General features: G+C 47.0%; 1 protein-coding gene across 35 annotated transcripts in view; it reads left to right on the plus strand.

Annotated features, from left to right (window-relative positions):
• The window catches only part of SIPA1L1 (signal induced proliferation associated 1 like 1), a 437,830-nt gene that overhangs the window by 361,669 nt on the left and 49,364 nt on the right, over positions 1 to 26,797 (plus strand). For all 35 annotated transcript variants that reach the window (XM_089322259.1, XM_051826282.3, XM_089322258.1 and 32 more), the window contains 3 exons: positions 8,774 to 9,347; positions 9,959 to 10,233; positions 16,064 to 16,333. In XM_089322259.1, coding sequence (XP_089178385.1) covers positions 8,774 to 9,347; positions 9,959 to 10,233; positions 16,064 to 16,333 — 1,119 coding nt within the window. The remainder of the gene's footprint in view (positions 1 to 8,773; positions 9,348 to 9,958; positions 10,234 to 16,063; positions 16,334 to 26,797) is intronic.

Here is a 26,797-nt window from a genome sequence, read left to right on the forward strand (position 1 = left end):
GGAACTCGGACATCAGTCACGAAGCCTGTGAACTGAAGCTCAGCCTGTAACTGATAAAGGAGCCCTCTGATCTCTGTTATTTTATCTGTCTCCTGCAGCGAGCCTAATAGTCTGGTCCAAGTTGATAGAGCAGATTAGAAGCAGCCAATCAAAAAGATGACTAGGCTGTTAAGGACATGCATGCACTGAAAATATTGATTTATGTTTGCTGATTGCGGAGATGCAGAAAAACTGTTCACATCAAAGATACAAATGTTACAGGCAAAGCAGTCTGAGGTCATTTGGTTTGGAAGTAAAAAACCAAATAGGCCTCACTCACCCAAGGGCTCCCCTTTGTAAAATCACGTGTAGAACATCACCATTTTCCAACAATGAATGAGTCAGTGGATATGGACTTTGGTCATCAAAGGCTGTATAAGTATTATAAAAAGAGGTAAAAGTTTCCTCTGTACTGGAAGGATGCAACCTCACCTATGAATTAATCTTGCTCCTTCTCCCCCCCAAATTAAACATGAATCTTTTCAGATCTCTGGACAGACAAATTTACATGAAACTACAGCGGAATATGCTTATAGTCAATGGACTTTGGACAACTCTATATGACAGTCAAATTTCTTCAACAAATAAATTGCAAGAAATAAAAGAATAATGGAAATAAAATGGAATCTGTAAAATAAAGAAAAAAAATAAGTTGTTTGCAATGTGTAGACCTTATTTAAGTCTTAATTTAAACAGACTATAGAGAAAGTCTTAGGACATCTTTAAAAATTGGAATCAACTAACTATTTGATGAAATTAAAGTATTAGTATTAACTTTTTTCTAAAGAATTCTTTATTTATTTGAAAGGCACAGAAGCAGAGAGAGAGAGTTCTTCCATTTGCTAGTTCACTCCCCGGATGGCTGCAACAGCAAGAGCAGGGGCCGATCCGAAGCCAGGAACCAGGAGCTTTCTCTGGGTCTCCCACACAGGTGCAGTGCCCAAGGATCTGGGCCATCTTCTACTGCTTTCCAAGGCCATAGCAGAGAGCTGGATGGGAAGTGGAGCAGCCAGGATGTGAACTGGCGCCCATATGGGATGCCGTCATTGGCCCCTTAGCATTAACCTTAAAACTGGAATATTTGGCCGGCGCCGCGGCTCAATAGGCTAATCCTCCACCTTGCGGCGCCAGCACACTGGGTTCTAGTCCCGGTTGCCCCTCTTCCAGGCCAGCTCTCTGCTGTGGCCAGGGAGTGCAGTGGAGGATGGCCCAAGTGCTTGGGCCCTGCACCCGCATGGGAGACCAGGAGAAGCACCTGGCTCCTGGCTTTGGATCAGCGTGTTGTGCCGGCCGCAGCACGCCGGCTGCGGCAGCCATTGGAGGGTATACCAACGGCAAAGGAAGACCTTTTTCTCTCTCTCTCTCTCTCACTGTCCACTCTGCCTGTCAAATAAATAAATAAATAAATAACTGGAATATTTCCTGGCCCCCCCGGCTCACTAGGCTAATACTCCGCCTGTGGCGCCAGCACCCTGGGTTCTAGTCCCGGTCGGGGTGCCGGATTCTGTCCCGGTTGCTCCTCTTCCAGGCCAGCTCTCAGCTGTGGCCCGGGAGTGTAGTGGAGGATGGCCCAAGTCCTTGGGCCCTGTACCCCATGGGAGACCAGGAGAAGCATCTGGCTCCTGCCTTGGGATCAGCGCGGTGTGCCATCCGTAGCAGCCATTGGGGGGTGAACCAACGGCAAAGGAAGACCTTTCTCTCTGTCTCTCTCTCTCACTGTCCACTCTGCCTGTCAAAAAAATTTTTAAAAATGGAATATTAATAAGTAGATTTAGTTATGACCCTGAGTCCTCAAAACAGATGTTGACTTGTGGACAGTAGGTGTGTTCAGGAAGTTAGAAATAGATGTTACTCCTCACAGAGGTTTCCATATTCAGTGGTTAAAATGTAATGAATGTTGAAAGGAGTCTGTATGATGAGCGAAAAGCTCTTAGCGTTGAAGCTCTTGGATCTTAAATTCCTTTTGTGTACAGGGCTGCTTGACATCTCCTTAAAACCCTGCAAGTAAAGTGGCAGGCGTGGGCAGGGAGCATGACAAGTGCCCAGCAAATGTCCACGTCCGTCCTCCTCTCTTCCCTTAAGGAATCTGCAAGCTTCGAGAAGGAATAAACGAATCAACATGTGGGTCAAGCGGTAGAAATTTGTTCCAGAATGTCTGTTCCAAGCTAGAATTCACCAGCATCCCTCTCGGCCAAGACAGCTGAGATTTTTCCCATGGTAAAGACCACTTTGCTGGTGGCAGTTAGCACAAGTCGATAAATATTGATCCCCAAAGAAGAGCTTAGTTATTTTTCAGATTACTGGTCTGTAGAGGGCCACTGGGGGCCGGGATGCCTGAGGTCAGGGCTGCTCCTTGGGAAGTGAAGCCCAGGAGAGCTGACAGCTGGCCGAAGCTGTGAGGGTCTGTGCAGGCGGGTGTGGATGCACTGCCTTCCTTTCTCCTCCTGAAACAGCCCTTGTTTCTCTGGGGCTTTGATTTCAGAATGCCCGCCTGGAGCAGTGCTTATGGTTCTCTGGGCAGTCTGACCAAGAGTCAGCATTTTGGCTCCTTGACTGCCCACCAAATGTGACAGCTGAACACTGGGAACGAAAAACGCTCCACAGGAGCTGCAGCTGACCTTCCAGGACAGAAACCTGTTAATCCCTCCAGCGGCTATCTGAGGGTCTGGGTTGGATTCCCAGCTCAGGCTCCTGACCCAGCTTCCTTCCCTCTGACGGTGGGGTGCCGTGATGATGGCTCAAGTAACTGGCTCCTGGCATGCACACAGGAGACCTGGACTGAGTTTCCGTTTCCTGGCCAGGGGTCATTAGAGACATTAGGGGAGTGAACCAGGGCATGGAAGTACATGCATGCCCTCTCTTTCTGCCTGTCAGAATTATTTTGTGAAGTTTGTGAAAAATAGAATGAAAAGATATGTTAATTTTTTTTAAAAATGTAGGGTTCAGGCCCTGCAGCAAAGCCTACTGTATGGGGTCCCATGCAGAGGTTTTGACCTCTGCTGGCTCCTCTGCGGATCTTTCCCCCACCCCGCCTCATCTCCCCGGAACACACATGTTGCATTGGGGCGGGAATGCTTCCTCTCATCACCACCCTGCCCCGCCTTCATCTGGTGAATTCCTGCTTTGCTTTTTTCTGGGAAACTCCCATGGCCACCCAGAACAAGACCGGGCGCCTTTGCTCAGTGTTGCCGGTCACACCCTGCCCTTCCCCAGCATGGGACTCAAACCAGCAGAGTCCCTGCCGGACGCCGGGTCAGTCGCTCAGCCGCAGCTCAGAGCCAGGTGTGTGGTGGGTGCCCCGCTGTGGTTGGCAAGTGAACACCAATTAGAAGTCCACAGTCCCCCGATCCAATGCTTGGCACATGTTTGTTCTGCCACTGATACCTTCCAGTCCTTTGCCCAGCTCTGCTCTGCTTCCTTGGAAAGCTCCCCAGGCTGCCAATCTGATCCAGGCACCAAGAAGGGGAAACTGCCCTCTCCCTTTTTGAGGTTTTAACTGTCACTTTCCCTTTAATTTTTGAGCTGAGGTTCATTGCTGATTGCTGTTTCCATCTTGCCTCCAAAGTTCAGGTGTCTTATTCTTGGCCCTTTGGCCCATTGAGGCTTTGTTTAGGGGTCTCTGGAGCATTGCCGTGTGCCATGGGCCCATATCCATGGGTTCAGCATCTGTGCTAAACATGTGCAGAGTATTTTCCTGGTCATTTTCCCCTAAGTAATGCAGTATAGTTTATTAGCTACTTGCACAACATTCACATTGTATCAGGTATCGTAAATAATCTAAATATGAATTAAGGATATAGCCACTTGAAAAAGTTCATGGGGAAAAATGGATTAAAAGAGTTTATTTTGATGCAGAACTTTTTTGAAATCCATGCATAGTTTTTGCATGATACACGGTTTTTATGAACTTGTGCAACACCCCCTCATGTGCAAGAAATTTTTGCAGCAAAATAAACTGCTCTTTTAACTGCATTCTCCACAAACCTTGTGAAGTACCTGTGCCTGGGTTATATGCAAATACTGTGTCATTTTATATGAAGGACGTGAGCAATGTGGATTTTGTACCTAGGAGGGGTCCTCAGACACTGTGAGATGACTGCATCATCTCAAACCTTCATCAAAGCCTGTGACCCCGGCAGGTGGTTACCTGGCCCAGATCCACTGGAGGCAGCAGCATGGTGGTCCCAGGCTATGTGACTCAGGGATGGTCTGGTTCTGCAAGCACTGCAGGATGGGGAGATTCTAAGACCTCCCTCCAGAAGGAGTGAGAGTTGTCTTGTCATGGAGTGCTGTGTCGCTGTCCAGACACTTGCATTCCAATCCTGCTCTCCCTGACAGGCCCTGCGAATCGTTTCTCGTCTCCGCATCTGCTTCCTGGAGAAGTGAGGAATTTGTACCAGCTGTTCCCATGGAGGTTTGGAGACACTTCAACCCACAGAGCAGACAGAAACCTTTCTCGTCCCTCAGTTGTACTCAGAGATTTTAGAGAGAAAATGTGTTTTTTGAGTTAAAAATGAACACAGATGTTCCTTGGTAGAACACAAAATCAAGATGAAATTTTTTTTCATTTTATTTATTTTTTATTTTTATTTATTTAATTTTTGAGAAACAGCTCCTGTCATCTGGTTCCTTCCCCACATGTCTGCAGTGGCTGAGCCCAGACCAGGTGGAAGCTGAAACTTGGTCCCTGTCCAGAGTGGGAGTGGGTGACAGAGACCCAACTACTTGAGCCGTCACTGCTGCCTCACCCAGTGTGCACACTACTCAGAAGCCAGAATCGGGAGGGGGGCTGGGAGTGGAACCCAGACACTCGCATATGGTGTGCAGGCATCCCAAGCAGTGCTTAACTGCCATGCCAAATGCCCACCCCGCGAAGTGAATTTTAAGATGAAACTCAAGATTTTATTGAAAGAATTTGAGGAGCATTGAATTCTCCAAATTCTCTTCCAACGCTAATTTTCTACATCTGTTGCAGTCTCTGATCTGTGTGTCTGTCTCTTCTCCCTCTGTCTCTCATCTCGATAGCCTTCTAGCATAGAGTATCCTAATTCTCAGTATTGGTGGATAAATAAGGCATGGCCATCGTCTTAAAGAATATATTATTTTGTTTTATTTGACAAATAGAGTTAAGACGGTGAGAGAGAGAGAGAGAGAAAGGTCTTTCTTCCATTGGTTCACCCCTCAAATGGCTGCCACAGCCGGTGCGCTGCGCTGATCCGAAGCCAGGAACCAGGTGCTTCCTCCTGTTCTCCCATGCCAGTGCAGTGGTCCAAGCACCTGGCCCATCCTCTACTGCCCTCCCGGGCCACAGCAGAGAGCTGGACTGGAAGAGGAGCAACTGGGACAGAATCTGGTGCCCATATGGGATGCCGGTGTCGCAGACGATGCCGGCTCCACAGACGGAGGATTAACAAAGTGAACTATGGCGCTGGCCCCAAGAATATATTATTTTTAAGAAATACAGTGTTGCAAAGCAGGCTAACCTAAGTGCAGTCAATCAGAAAATCAGAAGCCCTTTGGAATCCTTTTTTTTTTTTTTTTTTTTTTTTTTTTTTTTTTTTTTTTGGAAAGGCAGAGACAGAGGAACAGGTAGAAACAGGGATCTTGCATCTGCTGGTTCACTCACTAAAAGCTCACGGTGTCCATGGCTGGGCTGGGCTGAAACCAGAAGCCAGAAGCCAGGAAAACAGTCCTGATCTCTAGTGTGGATGGCAAGGACCCAGTTGCTTGAGGCATCACTGCTGCCTCCGAGGGTCTGCATTAGCAGGAAGCCAGAGGCAGGAGCTGTAGCTCAGGCACTGTGGGAAACAAGCATCTTAGCCACCCAGCTAACTAACCCTGGAGTCTGCTTTTTTCTTTTTTCTAAAGATTTTGAGAGGTAGAGTTACAGGCAGACAGAAAGGTCTTCCATCCACTGGTTTACTCCCCAAATGGCCACAATGGCTGGAGCAGAGCCAACCCGAAGTCAGAAGCCAGGAGGTTTTTACGGGTTTCCCACACCAAGCAGAGATCCAAGCAACTGGGGCATCTTTGACTGCTTTCCCAGGCTGCAGGCAGAGAGCTAGATCAGAAGTGGAGCAGCCAAGACAGGAACTGGCACACATATGGGATGCTGGCGCCGCAGGCCAAGGTTTAGCCTACTACACCACATTGCCGGCCTCTGGAGTCTGCTCTTAAAAATAGCAAGAACACTGGGGCTGGCGCTGTGGTGCAGCGGGTTAATACCCTGGCCTGAAGCTCCAGCATCCCGTATGGGTGCTGGTTTGAGTCCCGGCTGCTCCACTTCCAATTCAGCTCTCTGCTGTGGCCTGGGAAAGCAGTAGAAGATGGCCCAAGTCTTTGGGCCCTGCACCCACGTGGGAGACCCGGAAGAAGCTCCTGGCTCCTGGCTTTGGATCAGTTGGGGAGTAAATCAGTGGATGGAAGATCTCTCTCTCTCTGCCTCTCCTCTCTGTGTAACTCTGACTTGCAAATAAATAAAAAAATAGCAAGAACAGGTTTTTAAATTAATCTATCTTCAAGGCACACATATATATATGTATGTGTACATACAAAAAACTAAAATTCTAGACAGGCTTACTTTCTTACTTAGACAAAATATTCTGTCTGGCTTAAACCAGACCTTCTTATCAAGAATTGACAATTGGGGGCATCTAAATTAATAACCTTGTAGAAACCTTGGAGGTTAGATTTCTCCAAAACGAAACGCGTGATTTGGAAAGAGCATCCTGGGGTATGGTCGTCCTCGTCTCCTCCCTCTGCAAGGACTCTGATTCCCATGGTGCTAAGCTGGTGTCAGTGTCTGTGTCATTTACCTCCTGCTGCGGTGAGTCATTGATAATTACATGTTAAGGATCAGTTCTTGGCCTGCAGCTCACTCTGGAGACTGCTAATTATTGGTGGGTCTTCAGTCTATGTTCGAAGTCCTATCAGTTACTAAATAGCTCTCTAAAAAGTCAGAGTGTACCGGGCAAGGGGATGGATGGTGCTCATAGTCACACCCCCTGCTAAGCGTTTCCCTCTCCACAGTTAAAATAAGCTCACAGCTGCTTCCTGAGAACAAATAATGATCTGAGCGAAATTAGAAAGACAAGAAATTGCTGGTTTTAAGATGAAAGATATTAAATATTTCTAGATCCTCACAGGATTTCTCATAGGAAATCTAGCTAATCTGGAGTTCAGCATCTTCTGCTTGACTAAAAAAAGAAAATAGCGTGATCAAATTAAATTTATGCAGCTGTCAGCGTTCACACAAGACAGTTCACAATAGAAAAGAAAATTTGCCTTCCTAATACTGGTATAATTAGGCCACGATGCGTCCGGAGATTTCAGTGATTTCTCTTCTCCAGTTACAAAATGGAACGTCGCTTGCCACTCCTTTATCCTGAAATGAACAAAATAGTTTTATTCTTCCTAAGCAAACTTGTGGAAACCAGCAGATTGGCCATTCCGGGACATCTTCTGACAGTTATCACTTTCCCACTCACCAGGAATAAAACGTGCATCCTGAGGTTGCTGATTTTGTTTCTCTGAATTTTCACAAGAAATAATCACTCAGTATCTTAGAGTAAAACCTTTTCTAAAGTGAAGAAAACCTAAAACAGAGCTCTTGAACTTAATGATGAAAAAATTCACTGTCCCATTTTGGCTGTTCTGTTCTGGAAGGTCAGAAGAAGCAGGTCTTTATATTACCTCTCCAAGACTTAGTACAGTTGCATAATTGACTCACTTTTAGATAATCTGGAAAGAGGCCATTTCTTGTGCAGGCATCACTTCCAGCCATCTCCGACTTTGCTGAGGTCATCACATGAGATCTTGCAGTGTGATACAAAACTCCCAACCTCTTCGTTTTCATTGAACTTCTGTTGCTGTCATTTTTTAGGAGAAACTCTATTTTTTTTCCTTTAAGATTAAAAACAGTTTATTTCACATGTTCATGTGGACCTTTTCTTAGGCCCATTTTCAGCAATCTTAAGAAGGAGCGATTAGAATAGATTTTCTTGTATTAATCTTGCTTTAAAAAATAGAGAAGGAAAATATGTATTTTTCGTACAGGTTCATTGTATGAATCAAATACCAAATTTTAATTATAAAAATATCATAATCATTTTATTGCTCATTCCAAATTTCATTTGAAAGTTACATTTTTGTTCTGCATAATGCCTTGCACGTAAATCAACAAATAAGTTCTTTAAAAGTTTAACCCCATTTCTTTCATATGCTGCATCTTCAGATATTTTCATTATAATCCATCATTATAATCCATATTTTCATTATAATCCATACAACTCATTGTATCTAAAATGGAGAACACATTTATGTTCTTACAAAATGTGCTTGGTTCTGAAAGGTTATATCATTATAATGGGCCCTCCCCCTCCCTCCCTCCACCTTGGAAACAGTCAGTAGGTATGAGTATTCAAAATGTCTCTATGGAAATATAGTGGTAATTTTTTAATGGTTAATTTCCTTTCAAAGGAAAGGAAGTTTGTACTTTTAAGCTTTTTGATGTTTTAGACTTTTTTGCCTAAAACAAGTTTTCTGTTCTATAAATCCTAAGTGGTTGAATGAAAAAGGATGTTCATATGGAGTAGAAACATGTATTGTTTCTTGCAGGAAAATGAGCAGCTATTTTGCCTCTGGGCTTTGTCTTTGTCTCTCTGATAGTGCATTTTGTTGGCATGTGGTGAGACTGAGAAATGACACACCTTTCTCTCTCTGCTTTGACTCTCAGTGTGGCTGTCACCAGATCCAGAGATGTGCCTTCCTTTGGGCCTCCCATCCCTAAAGGAGTCACCTTCCCTAAGTCAAATGTGTTCAGGGACTTCCTCTTGGCCAAAGTGATTAATGCGGAAAATGCTGCTCATAAATCAGAAAAATTTCGAGCCATGGCCACTCGGACACGTCAGGAATACCTGAAAGATCTGGCAGAAAAGAATGTCACCAACACTCCTATCGACCCTTCTGGCAAGTTCCCATTCATCTCTCTGGCCTCTAAGAAAAAAGAAAAGTCTAAGCCATACCCAGGAGCTGAGCTCAGTAGTATGGGAGCCATCGTGTGGGCCGTCCGGGCCAAAGACTACAACACGGCCATGGAAATAGACTGCCTGCTAGGAATCTCCAACGAGTTCATCGTGCTCATTGAGCAGGAGACCAAGAGCGTGGTTTTCAACTGTTCCTGCAGGGATGTGATAGGGTGGACGTCAGCGGACACCAGCCTCAGAATCTTCTATGAGCGGGGAGAATGCATCTCCGTAGAGAGCTTCATGAACAGCGAGGATATCAAAGAGATTGTCAAGAGGTTGCAGGTCAGTCTTTCCATCCCACCTCCATACGTGCAGTTTCCCTTTCATAAAGCTTTCAGTGCAGCTACAGCCAAGTGCCTGGAACCTGGGCTATTTTATTTGCTGCTCTGATGGTGTGAAGCAACCCGGAGTTGGTCTCACACTGGAGCTGTGTGGCAAAACAAGTAGGGGAGGACCACACACTGTGAGCGTGTGTGCGTGCATGTGTGTGTGTGTGTGTGTGTGTGTGGGAAGCCCTTCTACATGGGCCTTGATCCTACTGCCTTGGTGACTGATGTTGCACTCCAGACAATCTGGTGTCCCTATTGAAGAGACTCTTTAGACTCAGTGTGTGCTGCCTTGAATTTTGAAGGGCGAAATGAGTAGCAGAGCGGTTTCTCTTCGCCGCCAGCTCCCTGTAGGTCTTTGTCAGAGGTTCCCTTGTAGCTTCCGAGAAGCCAGTGAGCTGCTTGGCCGCAGTGAGTGTGTTCCTCTTGGCCTAATGAATAGAAACTAGTGAGGGCAGCTGGCAGCAGTGTTCAGAAATAACCTTGCTTGCGTGTTTTTCCAGTCCCATGTCCACAACTTAATGCCTTACTGGATTAAACCACAGTCTCTTTTATTTCCCTGTCTAGTTTGTTTCAAAAGGTTGCGAATCCGTGGAGATGACTCTGCGAAGAAATGGGCTAGGACAGCTTGGCTTCCACGTCAACTACGAGGGCATCGTGGCAGACGTGGAGCCCTACGGCTATGCCTGGCAGGCAGGGCTGAGGCAGGGCAGCCGCCTGGTAGAGATCTGCAAGGTAGCCGTGGCCACTCTGAGCCATGAGCAAATGATCGATCTCCTGAGAACCTCTGTCACGGTGAAGGTTGTCATCATCCCTCCCCACGATGACTGCACCCCGCGGAGGTAGGTCTGGGTTGGCACCTGTGAGCCTTAGAGGACAGGGTTTGTGTATCATGTACGGCGTCTTTTCCTGGGCAAAGTGCTGAGAGGAGCATTAGATTATATGCAGTGCCAGGAATTCCATCCTTGGAAAGTCTGAGTCATAACACAGCTCCTTCCCAGCATGTGGCAGCAGCAGCTGGAAGGAATGAACTGGGACCATTCCCAGGCTCTGGATTTACAGAGTTGCTGTTAACAGATCCAGCAGTCTGCTAATGCCTGTCTTAAGCTTGTCTTGCACCAGTAGCTGAGAAGTACTGAACATTTACCATCAAGATGATCAGCATCTCAGACTGCCAGCTTATTTTCTTAGTGTGTTCCATGACACTCCTATTCTGTGCTCTCTGTCCTGTTTGTACCCAGTTGCTGTCCACAGCTCAAAGTGTTGTTTCCATCCCTGCCCTCGCAGTCGAAAGAGCTGAACGGGACTGCCTGGGCTTTGTCTGCACTGGGCTCTGCACGTGCCGGTGCTGGCGGTGCTTGGGCAGTTGGGTACCTGTGTTTCCCAAAGGCGGAGCCCAGGAACTCCCTGTCCTCTGATGGCCCACCACACCACAGCACTGCTGGAAGTTTCATTCCTCTGTTTCTGGGTGTGGTTCTTGATGGGTCAGATTTAATTGACTGATTCTCTTCTCCCTTGGGCATGCACTTGCTACTTTTGGTAGTATTTTAAGATCTGGAATTTTTTTTTCTGCACTCTCTTGTTTTCTAGTAATTTAATGATTTCTCTTAAGCACTGGCAATTAATTCTTAGGGCTCCTAAACCAAGACTTAATTATTCTATAGTTCTTAAAAAAAAAAAATAACCAGTCCTTCCCCTGAGCTCTCATGGATGTATGATTATCAGTTGGTGGAATATAAATGGGTTATATGTACGCTTTTAAAAAAGTAAACAGGAATCACAACATAAATGTACTTTAATTCTCCCGATCAAGTGTTAGAGCCGGGCTTCACTCACAGCTATAGTGTGGATGCTGCTTACCCATGATGGTCAGCGATGGTGTACCTGTGTCAGAATTACAGCAAAACCCTTTGTCTCATAGCTTTCAGAACTAATGTCTTCTATGTGACTGACTTGGTCTTCCTGGAAATCAAAATAGATAGTTACTTCAAAAAAATTTTTTAATTTGTTTATTCAAAAAGCAGAGTGACAGTGAGAGAGAGAGAGAGCAGTATCTTACTTCTTCTGGTTCACTCCCCAAATGACTACAACATCCAGGGCTGGGTGAGGCCAAGGCCAGGAACCGGGGACTCCATCTGAGTCTCCCCTGTTGGTGGCAGGGGCCCAAGTACTGGAGCCATCTTCTGCTTTCCCAGGCACATGAGCAGGGAGCTGGATCAGAAGCGGAGCAGCCGGGACTCTAGCCAGTACTTGTATGGGATGCTAGCATCACAAGTGGCAGCTTAGCCACCTGTGCCACAATGCCTGCCTCTGAACAGGCGGTTAGGGACTGGGGAGGAACACCCCGCTTTGTAAACTGTCAGCCTGAGTGACACACGGGGAAGCGTTAGAGTCCAAGGAGACTCTGTCAGAAATGAGGCTACCTTGGCTGCTCAGAGTCTTTCCCTCATTTCTAGGCTCCCGGGTTTGAGACGGGGAGTCAGGGTTGGGGTATGTGTGAAGGGAAATACATGGGCGTGAGTGTGCACAGGAAGAGGTGCCATTGCTGACACTGACATTGTGGGCAGTTGTTACTAGATAGATGGGTCTAAGGCCTGGCCCTGGACAGACAGATCCACCATAGGAGGTGGTTTGTCTATAGCAGTGTACTAGACGAGGTTTATCTCCCATGCTACAGCTAGAAGTAATTAATGTTGGGGCTGGCGTGGTGGCGTAGAAGGTCAAGCCTCTGCCTAGGTTGCCACATCCCATATGGGCACCAGTTCCAGCCCTAGACTGCTTCCTGCTAATGCGCCTGGGAGAGCTGCTGAATATGGCCCAGGGGCTTGGGCCCCTGCACCCGCATGGGAGACCCGGAGGAAGCTCCTGGCTTTAGATCGGCCCAGCTCTGACTGTTAACAACTATTTGGGAAGTGAACCAGAGGATGGAAGATTCTCTATCTCTCTCCTTCTCTATTTCTGCCTTTAAAACAAAACAAAACAAAGTTTATGTTGACTTGAATGTGCCAGGTCCTGGAAAAAGCACTGTTATATGGATTAGTGCCTTTGGTCCTTCCAACAACACTAGGCAGTTGTAGTATTATTACTCAGACTCAGAAAGTCTTCTGGCAAGTTTGGGTCTGAGCTCTGTGCTGCTGTGTCTGCTCGCCCAAGTCCCTCCTTCACGTGCACTAGGGTGGGCAGTGCTTGTAGACCCTGCTGATTCCCGTGGTGTAAGTAATTCCCACGGTGAGGGACTTCATGCTACAGTGTGACATCCTTGGAGGCAGACCGCTGACTCCTGCAAGCCCACGCAGGCTGGCTGCAGTGCCACTGAGGGTATGTGGTGCAGCACTGATGTGGGCCTCCCACGACTGGCCAGCTGCTGGTGGCATGGGGGTCGGAGTTGGGATGAGGCCAAGGACGGGGTCAGGGTTATGCACAGCTCCAGGCCTTGAGCACACCCTGCCCTGTTCCCTACAGTTTCCATGTGCAAAGCGCTGACCTTGTTCCGAGCAGGTGGGGAGCGGCACCACTGATGCTCCTCAGCGTGCCCCCTCCTTCGTCTGGGAGTGACTTCAGAGAGAGCAGCTGAAGCAGTAACACCTTTTTACAATTTCAACAAAATAAGATAATGCTCTTCTGTCATTTCTTCCTCTCCTCCGCACTTCACACTCCCACTGCTGTTTTCCTGGAGACTTAATTACTCTGTTCTCTGACAAGGCACTGCTTTGTCAGCTGCTGCTGCAGCTCCAGTGTGGGGCAGAGGAGGCCTCCCTGGGGCTGACTGCCCCTCGGCCACAGGTTCTCAGGGTCACGGGCTGGCCGCTCCGCAGCTACAGCATGTAATGCAGCCCCATGGGTTTGCATGTCCACGTAGGAGAGTCATTTGTTTCAGAAAAACTAGCTCTTTTTTTAAACATAAAATCCAGTTTAGCATTTTAAAAGATGATATTTAAAGAACAAACATAAGATAGAGCTCTTTACCCTGTTTGTAAAACAAACAGACCCCTCTTATGGTTTGCTTCAAACTAAGATTTTTGAAAACAAGAAAGGATAAGGAGAGCATTTTTCTTTTTCAATCCTCTGGGCAACTTCATGTCCATTAAAGCAGTGAAGGGAGTGAAGTTTGGAGAGGCCCTGTGACCTTCCACAGAGTGGATCTGAGAGTGAGATGAGGGCATTGAGCAGCCTGGTGGCCCTCACTGGGACCCTGCCCTGAGTGGCCCCTTCTGCGGGAGGCGGCGTCGAGATGACCAGCAGACGTGACCTCTGAGTCTCATTCACTGTCTTGATGAGGTGAAAACTATCTGGAACAGATTCAGTTGTGGTGTTTGGATGGTACTGCATGGGAGTGGTGAACTTCTGCTCTGCTGAGGGCCATGAGCCTGCAAGTTTTTGTTTTCTGTTTATTTATTTAAGTTTTATTTATTTGAAAGACAGAGTGATATAGAGAGAAGGATGTTCTATCTGCTGGTTCATTCTCCAAATTCCTGCAACAGCCAGGGCTGGGCTAGGCAGAAGCCAGAAGACAAGAACTCCATCTGAGTGTCCCATGTGTTTGTCAGGGCCCCGAGTACCTGGGTCATCATCCACTGCCTCTCAGGCATATTAGCAGGAACCTGGGTCAGAAGCACAGAATAGCCGAACTTGAACCCAGCAGAGGTGTGCCACAACTCTGCCCCTCCTGAGCCTGCAGTTTTTAAAGGAAGCAATCAAGGATCATTACAGGCTAACAACAAGGTGCCTACAGAGACCAAATTACCTCTTACATAAGAACAGGTCATGAAGTTTTTACTTCGTTTTAAAAACAAGTATTTGAATGCAGAAGCAGACTTAAGGGCTATTAGGAGTCGTCTAGTTCAGACCTCTTTTTTCTGGGAAGACTGTAGGTTCAGAGGAGCTGTGTGCTCTCCCATGCCCTCATCACACAGCTGATAAGCAGCCAAGCTCCAGCAGAAAACCCCCCTGACTCGGGTCTGGTGTTTGGCGTTCCGCTCAGCCATTTCTCTCTGCTTCATCATGTTGTAAGAAAAAAGTAGAGAGTGATGAGAAACAAAAAATGGAAAGCGGAAGTTGGGAAAATGACTAAAAAACTGTAAGAAAATGGAATTGGTTTTCAGTTAATTTGTTTCAGTGTCACCATTTGTCACTTTTAGCCTTGATATGGTAATTCCTGCCTAACCACAGCTCTTTAATTGGGTTTTGAACGTCGTTAAAGCCTTAAGTGAGATGAGAGCTGGGATCCGTAGTGTAGCATTTTTTAGCTAGGGATCAAAATGAGGCTGGCCTCCCATTGCTCTAGGGTAGCATGTGCATGGATCCCTAGATACCACCCTACAACACCAAAGCTTGCTTGTGACGAAAGTTCTTCAAGGAACGTTTATGCATGGCCTTAAAAGCCAGGTTTTATCTTCGTTCTTCTGTGTACTGTCCACTTCCTGATTCTCCGTATCATTCTTGCATTTTGCAGATAAGAATAGACCAGGAAGCCAGGAGGTGGTTACTCTCACCATAAGATGCAGGGAGAAATAGTAGGTGGCTGAGGTTTAGCTCGGTGTTAACATGTACATCATATTTAGGAAACTGTAAAGTCAGTAATTTCTCAATATTCATTGCATGTTAAGAACATTTTTGATATATTGAGTTAAATTGTACTATTTCACCGAGTTCATTTTGCTCTTCTAATATGATGATTAGAAATTTCGTACTTAGATTTGTAGCCTACCTTCTGTTTCTATTGCACAGTGCTGGCTTGGTCTCTGTTCTGTTTATGTTATCCCTAAAGTGACTGATACAGGGCTCTTTCACAATTGTGCTATTAGCCTCCCATGTCCACATCTCTCCTGCTTTCCAGACCTTGAAATTCCTTTAAGCAAGGAAATCACTTCCCACTTAGTGATGAAATTCAAATATAGTTTGAGTTAATGCTGTAACTAGTTTATCAATCAAGTGAATAATTGAGAGCATCTCTCTTTGTCTTTTGGGTCACAGGAATGCAAGATGGGTTCCAGACTTCCTGCAGGTTGGGGGGTTGAGATTGTGGTGCACAGTGATTTCACTGCTTGGGGATGGCTCTGCTGTGGGACAATTCTTTCTTTGGGGAAAGAAAAAATGTCTTTCAGATTATACTTCGTTCCCTAGGAACTTGTTAATTTCAGTATTTCTATAATTGGTTTTTGTCCCCTCTCCTTCTGAGCTAAATTTGACTCTCTTTGGATTCAGCATTCCTCCCCCGCTTACTTTCTTGACTCTTGGGATCCCAGTGCATTTGAAACTACCCACTTTCAGGCCTCCAGTTGTAACTCACAGTGAAGGTTGTACAAAGGCTCGGGCCTCTTTCCTCCCAGAACCTGTGCTGGGGTCTGCTCCTCTGCCCTGTGGTTCTAGTGGCTTTCTCTCCATCTCAGTATGACCCTGTGTCCCCAGAGTGACCATGGTCCCTCTCTGTTTAGGTAGAGACCCCACGTTTTCAGACTCAACAGTTGGCATCAAGTAAAAGAAGACTGGTGTGTTTTATATCCCAAGCTTCTGATTTTTGCAAGGAGAATAATTACATGGCCCAAAGACTAAAAGATAGTTTGAAGTAGAGGATGGGGTTCTGGGCCCATTTTAAGCATTAAGGGGATTCAGTGGGGGTTCCACACACAAGAAGCGGCTATGCTGATGGTTCTTCTGTGCCTGCCCCTGTAGGAGCTGCTCTGAGACCTTCCGCATGCCTGTGATGGAGTACAAAGTGAATGACGGTGTTTCCTACGAGTTCAAGTTCCCCTTCCGCAACAACAACAAATGGCAGCGGGGTGCGGGCAAGGGGCCGCCTGCCCCGCAGGTCCCGGCACAGGTGCCGAGCCCCATGGCGCCACGGCTGAATGCTGGGAAGGGAGACGGCAAGATGCCTCCTCCAGAAAGAGCCGCCAACATTCCTCGGAGCATCTCCAGTGACGGGCGCCCACTGGAGAGGCGGTGAGTGGCCTTCCTCTGTGCTCCAAGTATTTAAGTAACACCAGACCTATCACTGCTGCCTTTAAGCCTTTCTGTATTTTGCTAGAAACCAAGAACTGCGAGTGACATGCATTGCTGTGGTAGCCTGTCAAAGCGCCCTGGCACCCCAAAGCTGTAAAGGTTAGCGCAGTGTGTTCCAGCAAAGCATTCAGCTCTGTGTGATGGTGCTTTTTCTCTGTTCTTTAACTCCTATGTGATTATCAACAGACATGAGCACTGCACGTGTAGTGGCCAGGGGAACTGGAACTTAGCAGACGTCCAGGTGACAGTGACCACGTTACCTTTGATGGCCTTCATCATTCCGCGACAAGTGATAGGAGAGGCGCAACAGAATGAAGGCTTTTGGTTGACTTTCTGTGTTCGTGGCACTTCTGTTAATAGGAATTGTGAGAAAGGAAAATTGGCAGAACACAAATATTTTCCACTGCTCTGTAAATAGAAGAAATGAGGGGGGAGAAGGCGTCACAAAGGGCTAGTTCTAAACATCCAGTTCAGAGTAAAATAAGCAGCAAAAGGGGAGGAGTCTAGCGGCTTAAGAAACCAAGGCTTCTTGTTAAGCTGGGAGTCATGGCAGAGTCCCTCCCAAAGGAGAGCAGACCACAGGGCCCCCTTAGCACTGTGGATAGATGCTAGGCTTAAAAAAACACTGGATTAAGTACTTTAAGGATGTGGATAAAAAGTTGCTGTGAACTTTTACATAATTGCACTATAAATTCTGTTATCTTGAATTAGGTGTGCGAATGAAGGAAGGAGTTTGCAAACCTGCTAGAAGACACCGACTTCTTCCTTCTGTCCGTCCACTGTGCTGTCACCTGTGGTTAGCCTGACCACATCTCACAATGTCTTGGTGCAAAACCTTGGTGGAGTTCGGGGTGGGGTGGGAGGAAGGCTTTGTTCCCAGAACTGAGGTGGAGTGAGAATGAATCTTTGCAAAGGCTAGAATGTACTCCTGGCTCATCTGAGCTGCAGATACCAGGTCCAGGAAGAGCAGGGGGCTGAGGAAAGTGATCCCCCAGTCGTCAGGGGCCCGGTAGGGGAGAGAAAGCTGCAGCTTTTACAGACTACAGGATGCCGTTCAGAAATGGTATAGTGATAGCAAACAGACAAAAGAGACTTGTCTTCCTAGAATCCCTGATTAGCTTTTAGAGATTGATTTACAGAGCATCACTCTTTATCGCTGTAAAAGAGTCCTCTTCCCTAGTAGCCCTGTTCCCATCTGGACTCTTCTTGCTTTCATTGTTTTTGAGGAGGAAAAGCATCCAGTAGATCTCTGAATGCGTCCTTTGTCCCACACATTCCAAACTTGGCTCTTCCCAAGGTGTGTGCTAGCTGGACCGCATGACTTGGCCCCTGTTTGGAAAGATGAACCTAGGACACGTGCTCGCTCCGAGGAAGACTTTGTCCCCTCGGTGCTGTTTTCTTTCCCTCCAGAGCAGTCCGGGTCCTTTCACAAGTGCAGCGGTTCGTGGCATCTCCTTTATGCAGTGTCTGTACAGTGAAGTGGCAGAATGTGTTTGATACCATGTTGAACTACTTCTGCCACAAAAGCTAAAGCTTGTAGCAGAAAAAACTTCAGCTGACCTCCAGAAGCGAAAATATCTCTCAGAGCTTACTGTCACCCAAAGAGGCAAGGAGCCCCCAGTGCTGGGGCGTGCCTAAGGCCGTTTCTCCTGCGTGAGGCTCCTGGAGTTCGGGAGGTTTCTTGTGTGTAAACTGGTGTCTGCCTGCCTTGGAGGGATGGGGGGACACGTGCGAGGGCTCCCCCCGTACGATGGAGCAGCAGCCTTTACCCAGAGATGACACAGCAGGACTGGGGCCTCCGGCGACCTCCTCTCCCCACCTGCTCCCGCGTCTTGGTTTCAGGTGTTCTTTGAGTCCTGGGACTCAGATTTACATCTTCAGATGGATGGCGTGGGTGCCTGGGGAGATTTCAGCCTGCATTCCCAGCACTTTAGGGTTCCCTGGGTCACCTTCATTTTGAAGTACGTGGTGATGAGATGGGTGGTCATCTTTTGTGAAAATCTAGAGTTCATTTTCCTATCCCATCACTCCTAACTTTCAGACACGCAGTGTTATCATACCTCTAGGCATAAATAGAAGGAACAGCCTTAGAAGCTGTTTTGCTGGGATTTCAGGAATATTTGGGGACTACTTTCTGAGTCCTTCATGAATCCCTAGATTCATAAAGTATACCATAGAATATAACTTTTTCCATGTAATGTGATCAAACACAGGGGAAAACTTTGCAGTCTTCATGAGATACGGAAGTGAGGGCCTGGCTGGGCCCCCTCCATCTGTTTGACTTTCTGCTATATACCAGCCCTGTCCGGCTGCCACTTACATTTAACCATGGGGAACTGATCTGTTATGATAGGGGTCTCTCAGTTGAATCATAAGTAGTCATAAATGCTAAGGGGCTGCTACCATCCCCTGAACTTGTCTTAGCAATACTGAGTCTGAGCCAGTTGTTTGACCCCATTTATTTTTCTTTCCCAGAAAGTTGTGTTCATAAACTCCAGAGAAACATCTATATTTAACCTTAAGTTAGCAGCGATCTAAAACCTACCCATGCTACACAGATCTGCCCACCTTCTTCACCATGGCTGGATACAACACGATCTGTTTTAGATAAAGACATTAATTTAGTGCTTGTAGAAGCATAGTTTTTCTTTCATTGTATGTGATCTGCCAGACTTAAAGGTCATTAGGAATAATTTTTTAAAAATATTTGTGGAATAAATTATTATTTTTCCTTTTATTACCAAAATTGAGATTTTTTTTATGACATATGGTTTTTTGAGTTTTTAAGAATTCTATGGCTGAATGTTGTTCCCTATACAAAGGGTCTTCAAAAAAAAATCACAGAACATACATATTAATGGAAAAACTATATACGGGTTTCAAAATTTTTTACCCCAAAATAAACTTAATTTTTCATGCCCATTTTTCAATGAATTTTGGAAGTACCTTCATTCTTTCAGGGCAAGTAGGAAGCTCTGACCCATCTTTCATCTAAAAATCTACTTCTGTTCAGTCTGAGGATTCTGTTCAGTTCAAGGTTTCTAAGTTTTATTTTTGTCATTCATTTAAGAGACAGAAAGGCAGAGAGTTCTCTTTGTCTGCTGGTTCATTCCCCAAATGCCCATAATGACTCCAGCTGATCTGCACTTCTACCGGAAACCAGAATTCAATCCAGGGCCCCAGTTCCTGAAGCTGTATCCCTGTTGCCTTAGCAGTCAGAAGCTGGAGCTAGGTGTCATCCCCATACCACAGTGTGAGATGCAGGATTCTTTTCTTTTTTTTTAAAGATTTATTTTATTTATTATTTGAAAGTCAGAGTTACGGGGGGAGTGGGGGAGGGTTCTTCCATCTGATGGTGCACTCCCCATTTGGCTGTAACGGGCCGGAGCTGCACCAATCCGAAGCCAGGATCAAGGAGCTTCTTCTAGGTCTCCCACGTGGTTGCAGGGGCCCAAGGACTTGGGGCATCTTCTACTGCTTTCCCAGGCCATAGCAGAGAGCTGGATAGGAAGTGGAGCAGCTGGGTCTTGAACCGGCGCCCATATGGGATGCCGGCGCTTCAGGCCAGGGCATTAACCTGCTGCGCCATAGCACCGGCCCCAAGAAATGCAGGAATCTTAAACACTGGCTACATGCTCACCCTTGGATATGTGACGTTCATGCTCTCTGGTTAGCCTTGTGATTGCACAATTTTATAGTAGTTGTGGGAGTAGTATTTATTAACAGATTAATATTTATTCAGAATAGGTGATATGATACAGTTGTTTGGGCCTTGCATTTGTCTAGAGTTTTAAGGTCATAAAAATAGCTGGTTATAGCACACTTGAAATATAACTGTATTTAAACATAGTATGGAATCAATAACGAGACCCTGATCTATGTTAATCTGCTTAGAAAAGTTTAGCTACTAGAGGGGCTTTGGATAAACAATAGGCATCTTAGCGTATAAGAGAATGTTCCTCTCTCTTTTTCTAAAATAAGTCCCCCAGCTTTTATATAAATGTCTGATGTTAGCTCCCATCAGCTCTTGCTGTGCGTTTGTGTTTTACCTGGCGTCCGCGTTATCCCCCTGTGCCCCTGAGGAGCTGGAGGAGGTGCGTCTTTGCGTGCGGCTGCTCTGCGCCTTGCTGATCCCCGCCTCAGCGACACCGCAGGGGGCACGTGAGGATTGTGCCAGCTGAACCCACAGCCCCTAAGTCATGTGCCCATTGCATCCTTGTTTGCAGAGAAAGAGAAATACTTGCTGAGTTTGTTTGGCACAGGTTCTTGGTCCGTCTTCACTGTCCTGTCTTCCGTTTCGTCTTTGCTCCTCTTTACCTTGGAGTATCAGCTGCAGTCAGAAGTTCCAGGGCTGATGCTTTCCGAATCCCATCCGCCTCAGTTGTGTTTGTGTGAGACTTCAAAATCATGGCACTTGAGGGCTTTCCTGGGCTTGCTCTGCCTGCTGATGCCTTTTTCTAAAGCCAGTGGACATTGATATCGTTCACCACTCCGTCCTGCTTTGTTCTTCCAGAACTTTTCTCATTTGTTGCTCTCATCAGCTCTTTGCACCTGTCCTCTCTCCCTGAAACTTTGTGTTCCCCATGGTTCCTTCCTTATTTTTGTTCAAATCTCACTGTACAGTAGCACTAGATAGTTCAGCCACTCACGGGACCTCAGCCCTCCTCTGAGTGCAGACTGAGCCTTAAGCGTGTCAGTTTGCCTTGGCTTCTTTCTCACTGTCCAGTATTCATGAGCCTGCTGCCCACTTCACACCACCCTTGAATGTCACCACCTCTCTCACACTTGCCAGTGCAAAATGACCTGCCCGCCTTCCGCCGCCGCCTCGTGCTGGTTGCCCACTCTGGTGAATGGCCTTACCACCTGCTCGGCATCCCAAACAGGACGGGGTCAGTCAGCTTCCCCTGGGCGCTCATCAGTCTCCGTGAGTTAACTTACCAAGTCCCTCTTGTCTAGTGCGTTGCCCATTCCTCTGCTTTTTCCACGTCATTGCCTTAGGAGCTCTCATTTCACATTAAGATTTTCTTCTTACCTGAACTGTTGCTGAAAAGCCTTCATATTTGATTATCGGCCTCCCACAGGAATTGCAATCAATAGCAGTGGAAACGCCCCTCAGGACAAGCCTGTCCTTGCAGCCCTTCCCCAGTTGTGCACAGCTTTCAGGATCAAGTCCAGATCCCCACCATGGCCAGCGAATGCCCTGCGAGTCTGCCCCTGCCTTTCCCTGTTCCTCTGTTGCCCTTTGCCCTGCAGCCCCCACCTCTAGTCATGAGAAGGCCTCTCCAGAGTGCTTCATTCTTGTTGCCTTTACAGGTGCTGCTCTGCCTGACCTGCCCTTCCACAGCTTGACGCCTGACCCCTCTCTGAGAAATCGCCTTTATTTTCTCCGAAACACTGTCCTCCCGTTTCTATCCCGGCTGCCTCCGGGGAGGTTCACATTATCAGATACCTTCTTTGGTCAAGAATTGATTCCTCCTCATTTTGCTTTGACTTGCCCATCGTTCCAGGGTAGTTAGCCCATCCTCCTCATCGTGGTAGTCCAAGGACCAACCACAGACTGGCATTTCACAGACTGGCAGTGAATTTCTTTTTAACTTTATTTACTAAGCATACCAGGACATCCTGTGAAACCATTGCCCACCTTGTATTCACACTTGGCACACAGCTGCTCCGGCCTTCCACAGGAGGAGTTTCCTCTGCCCCCCTTCGTGGTAGTGAACCTTGAACAGCAGAAGAACTTGCTGAAGTCAGCAGAGGTGGAAGGGAATCAATCCCAGGGAAAATAAACCACTTTCTTTTTGTAAAATGAAAATAATGGGTGAAAACAAAACCCTTTGCAGTGTGCTAAAGCTATGTCATTAAAGCTAGATTTAAGTCAAATTCCTGGTTTCTGTTGGTTTAGGGCACTCCTGCTCTAAAAGTATATTGCTGGTAAAACTGCTCTAAAATGGACTCAAAGTGAAATGTAAGTTGTTCTTGAGTGAATCTCCTGTGACAGTTTTAGCTGGAACTGAATCACAGGCATACTTGTCACCAAGGTCAAGCAGAAAAGCAGAGGCTGCACTTGGCGGCCAGCTCCACGGCTGCCTCTTTGCACTCTCCACAGGGCTTAGTCAGCTCTGGCACCACAGTGGGATTGGCGTGATGGGATCTGCAGGTTTGCATTTTTAGATGATATTACATTGATGGCTCCCATTCGAGAGCTGAGAAAATGAGAACAGCGGCTTGAGCAGGGCTTGCCTCCCCGCCCCCTTTCAGTTAGACTCCAGGCAGACCCCAGAAATAAGCCAGCAAGATCCCAGCACGGTCCCCAGCTCAGGCTCCTGAGTTCCGCACTTGTTCGAAGGCAGAGTTCCCACAGGGCTGCCTCCCTTGGAGCCACCTGTGTGTTCCTGCCACTGCTTGGAAGCTCTAGAGGCCTCAGGAGCAGGAGCTGTCTGTGCCCATTAGTTATCCCAAACGTACGGGCAGCCTGCCAGCCTGGATTGACGCGGCCAGTGACGGGGGCGTGGTTAACTTGATGAATGCAGGCCTGCTGTGCTGAAAACACCATGGTGAATTGAACAAACTGCAGAAACCCAGCTATGCGTGTCAGAATGGACCAGGGTAACTGTGTCAAGAACAGTTGAATTCTGGAAGGAAGGAAAGGTGGTTTGGCCATATTGTCCTGCATGTAACTAAGGAGCCGTCCTCCTGTCTATACTCGTCATGCGGTCCATCTGTCCTGTCCAGCTCAAGGGAGTGTTCTGTGCTGGAACCACCCGGGAGGCCAAGCCTGGTCACATCTTAAGGGAAAGTCTCTATGTGCCCTCAGTGGTCCTGTAGCTTCTGTAAGCCTCTCTCCCTCGCCTCCCCACTCCACGCCAGACAAGGGGAGGGCCTTCCCAGAAGGCAGGTCCAATAGGCCGTGCTGTAACCTCCTAGGGGTCTTACCCCTTGTCAGAAAAGGGGTACATAAGATAGATTTATCACTGGAGATGTAAGTAACACTCGAGGGAGGGGTGTGTTCTTCTGTCTTTGGTTTGAAACTGCTGGCATTTTTCTTTAAGACTGGTTGATTGCACACATGGTTATGGGCTTGTGGAGGTCAGTAATGGGATCCAGCCCTGCAGTGGCCAGTGTGAAGTTTTCCCATAAGCACCTTGTTCAGGCCCCAGATAGCAAATGGTCTGATGAGGACTGCTGAAAATCTCATGATGATTACTTGGGATGGGGGCAGAATGACAGTTTGGGATCTACCCATCATGTGCTGAGAAAAGTGGATTTGATTACGTTTGAGTGTCCAGGGACAGTTGCTGTGAAGTAATGAGGTGGACAGAGTCCCAGGGCTGTGAGCAGAGGCGAGTCAAGCTCTGCACCCGAGTGCATGAGTTTCTGTGCGCCGGGTGTGCTTGGGCTCCCTGCTGGTGGCCATCCCACAAGAGGACTTACAGGGAGCCCTGGACCACTCACTCTGCGCCTGCTCTAGGATAGGCTGATGTAAGAGCACAGCACAAATACACAGGAGGGGATAATGAGGTGCAGGGAATTGATTGATGTGAGGGTATTTAAAGTTAAGGGAAAATGGAATAAAAAGAAAAGTTTATTTTTGCACAAAAAAAATTTCTAGTATGGGGCTTCCGGAAGGCAGTTGCAATGGGGCCTTGCTGAGTGTGCCCAGGTGGCTGCTGTGAGCTGAGGCGAGCGTGACATGCTGTATTTCAGCTGTTGTTTTTTTGTTTTGTGTAGTGGAATAGGGAATGCATTTACTTTGGTTCATTTTCTTCCAGTCTTTGAAATCCTACGTTCCCATAAAATCACTTAGCTTCTCACCGAGGGATTTGGTTGTGATTTTTCCATGTGAAGTCTCTGTGAATATTGGTTGAGGGCAGGACTCATCAAAGAAGTTAGTGGTTGTGGTGGGCTAATGAATCTTATCTATTATGTGCCAAGGACTTCAAAAGATTTCTGGAAAAATGGAATTAAAAGATGTTTATTTTGTTGCGAGAAATTTTTTAAGTCCATGCATAGTTTTTGATTAATGTGTATTTTTTGTGAACTTTTTGAAGACCCTTCGTCTTGCTCAGATTTTAGACCTATTTCATCAGTTCTCTTGTACCTTGGCAGAAAAATAAAGAGGAAAGGAAGGAGAGCTGGATTCTCAAAAGCCTCCCTTCCCAGACCTTCCTTTCCCATAGTTCTCCGAAGTAGATATGATTTCTAACCTGTCTAGGCCCTCTGCTCCCTTTGTACTGCTCTCGGGACAGGTACATTTTACTTACATCTTAAAAATTATCATCAGCTGAGTTTATATTTGATACCAGCCTTCACTCAGAGTCCTTCAGAGGAGTTTTCTCAGCTAATCCTCCCAACAGCCTGGGTGATTTGAGAGATGGAGTGATTTGTGCAAGGTCAGCACTCGTTCATGGCAGAGCTGAGATCTGCCTCAGGCAGTCTGACTCCAGAGCCCCGAGCTGAATCAACACGCTCCATGGATGAAGTGCCCCACTACACAGAGACAGTGCTCCTGTGCACACGGGGCCCAGTCGTGTGCACTGCAGTCAGGCCAGCTTCCTGGGTGTGCAACCTGCATGGGTGCATAGGGACCCAGGCACAGAAGGGTCCATACTTGGAATAAGGTTCTGTTACATTCCTGAAATTTGTGTGTGTGTGTGTGTGTCTGTTTCTTTTTATTTACTTGAAAGGCAGATATAGAGGAGTAAGAAAGAGAGAATCTTCCATCCACTGGTTCACTCCTCAAATGGTCACAATGGCTATGCTGGGCCAGACTGAAGCCAGGAGCTTCTTCAAGGTCTCCCACATGGGTGCAGGCCACTCCCCAAGAGTACTCCCCAAGTACTTGGGCCATCCTCCACTGATTTTCTAGGCTCATTAGCAGGGGGCTGGATTGAAAATGGGGTAGCCAGAACTTGAACCACTGCCCATATGGGATGCTGGCACTGCAGGTAAGGCTTAGCCTTCTACGCCACAGCGCCAGCCCCATCTTCCTGAAGTGTGAAAAACCACTTGGCAAGGGGCCAGGCATTTGCATTCTGTATTGAATTAAGTGCTGGTCCTTCCTGCAGCATTTTCGTTCCCTATCCTTTAGAATTATCCTCAGTTATAAAATTGATCCCTCTCAAGAGGCACCGTGGTATGTGCCAGGCTGTGAACTTCCCAGCCTGCCAGCAGCTGGGAAGTGCTGATCCACTGTCTTGGTGTGGGATCAGCACCGTGTTTTCTTAGCTGTATGCAGAGCTCTTCCGTGTTGTTCATTGAGCATCTCATAGGAGGCTCATCAGGATTTCCACGATCCTGTGTGAACAGCTGATAGGAATTGTGTGGTCAGAAAGCCAGCAGTTCTGTTCACACAGTACACAGGAAGAAGAGGTGAAAAGACAGATGCATGAGCTGCTTGGCTGGAAACTCTAGTGTGGATGCAGCACCCTTTGTGTGTCATGGAGCTGTTGTACAGAGGCTTCTTTACATAATCCTGGAGGAACCCTGGGAGGTAAACAGTGGCCCTTCAAAACTTTCTTGGAAAATGAATTAAAGATAACCTCATATTGGTGCATAAAAACTTTGAGATCCATGTACATGAAGAATCTTCAAAAAGTTTATGAAAAATGTGTATCATAAAAACACTGTGTGCAGGGCCAGCATCCCATATGGGTGCCAGTTTGAGTCCCAGCTGCTCCACTTCCCATCCAGCTCTCTGCTGTGGCCTGGGAAAGCAGTGGAAGATGGCCCAAGTCCTTGGGCCCCTACACCCATGTGGGAAACCCGGAAGAAGCTCCTGGCTTCAGATCAGCTCAGCTCTGGCTGTTGCAGCCATCTGGGGAGTGAACCAGCAGATGGAAGACCTCTCTTTCTCTACCTCTGCCTCTCTGTAACTCTGCCTTTCAAATAAATAAATAAATCTTTTAAAACCAAAAAAGGCAGAAAGCAACAACAAAAAAAAACTGCATGATTTTTCAAAAATTTTTGGGACCAAAATTATCTTTTATTCCATTTTCCATGAACTTTTTGAAGCCCCTACAGGCATTGCTGAAGACAGAGGCCTTTAACGCAGCCTTGTACCCTGGGTAGATAACATTTTAATTGCCAAGTTGTGGGACGATGCTGTGTTTAATTGTGGTCTTGAGTATCTAATTTGCCAGTCACTGCTGCTATTTGAAACCCCTCTCAGTGGTTGCTGCCATCATCCCTCCATTCTCACGTGGCTTGCAGAGAGCCCTGTCTCCTTGCAGTAACAAGCAGGAAATGAAGGTGTGATTAATCCTAAATACTCAGGGAAATGTTTTACCATAAACCCGGGCAAGAGGATTCCTGACCCGTAAGTTCACGAACTGTTCCTCGTCACAATCCAGAGCAGTTCGTTCAGCTGGACCACTGATGCTCTCGCCGCACTGCAGTCCTGTGCTG

The sequence above is a fragment of the Oryctolagus cuniculus genome, chromosome 20 (assembly GCF_051225735.1).
Source record: "Oryctolagus cuniculus isolate XC-2025 breed Fujian yellow rabbit chromosome 20, ASM5122573v1, whole genome shotgun sequence".
Classification (NCBI taxonomy): Eukaryota; Metazoa; Chordata; class Mammalia; order Lagomorpha; family Leporidae; genus Oryctolagus; species Oryctolagus cuniculus.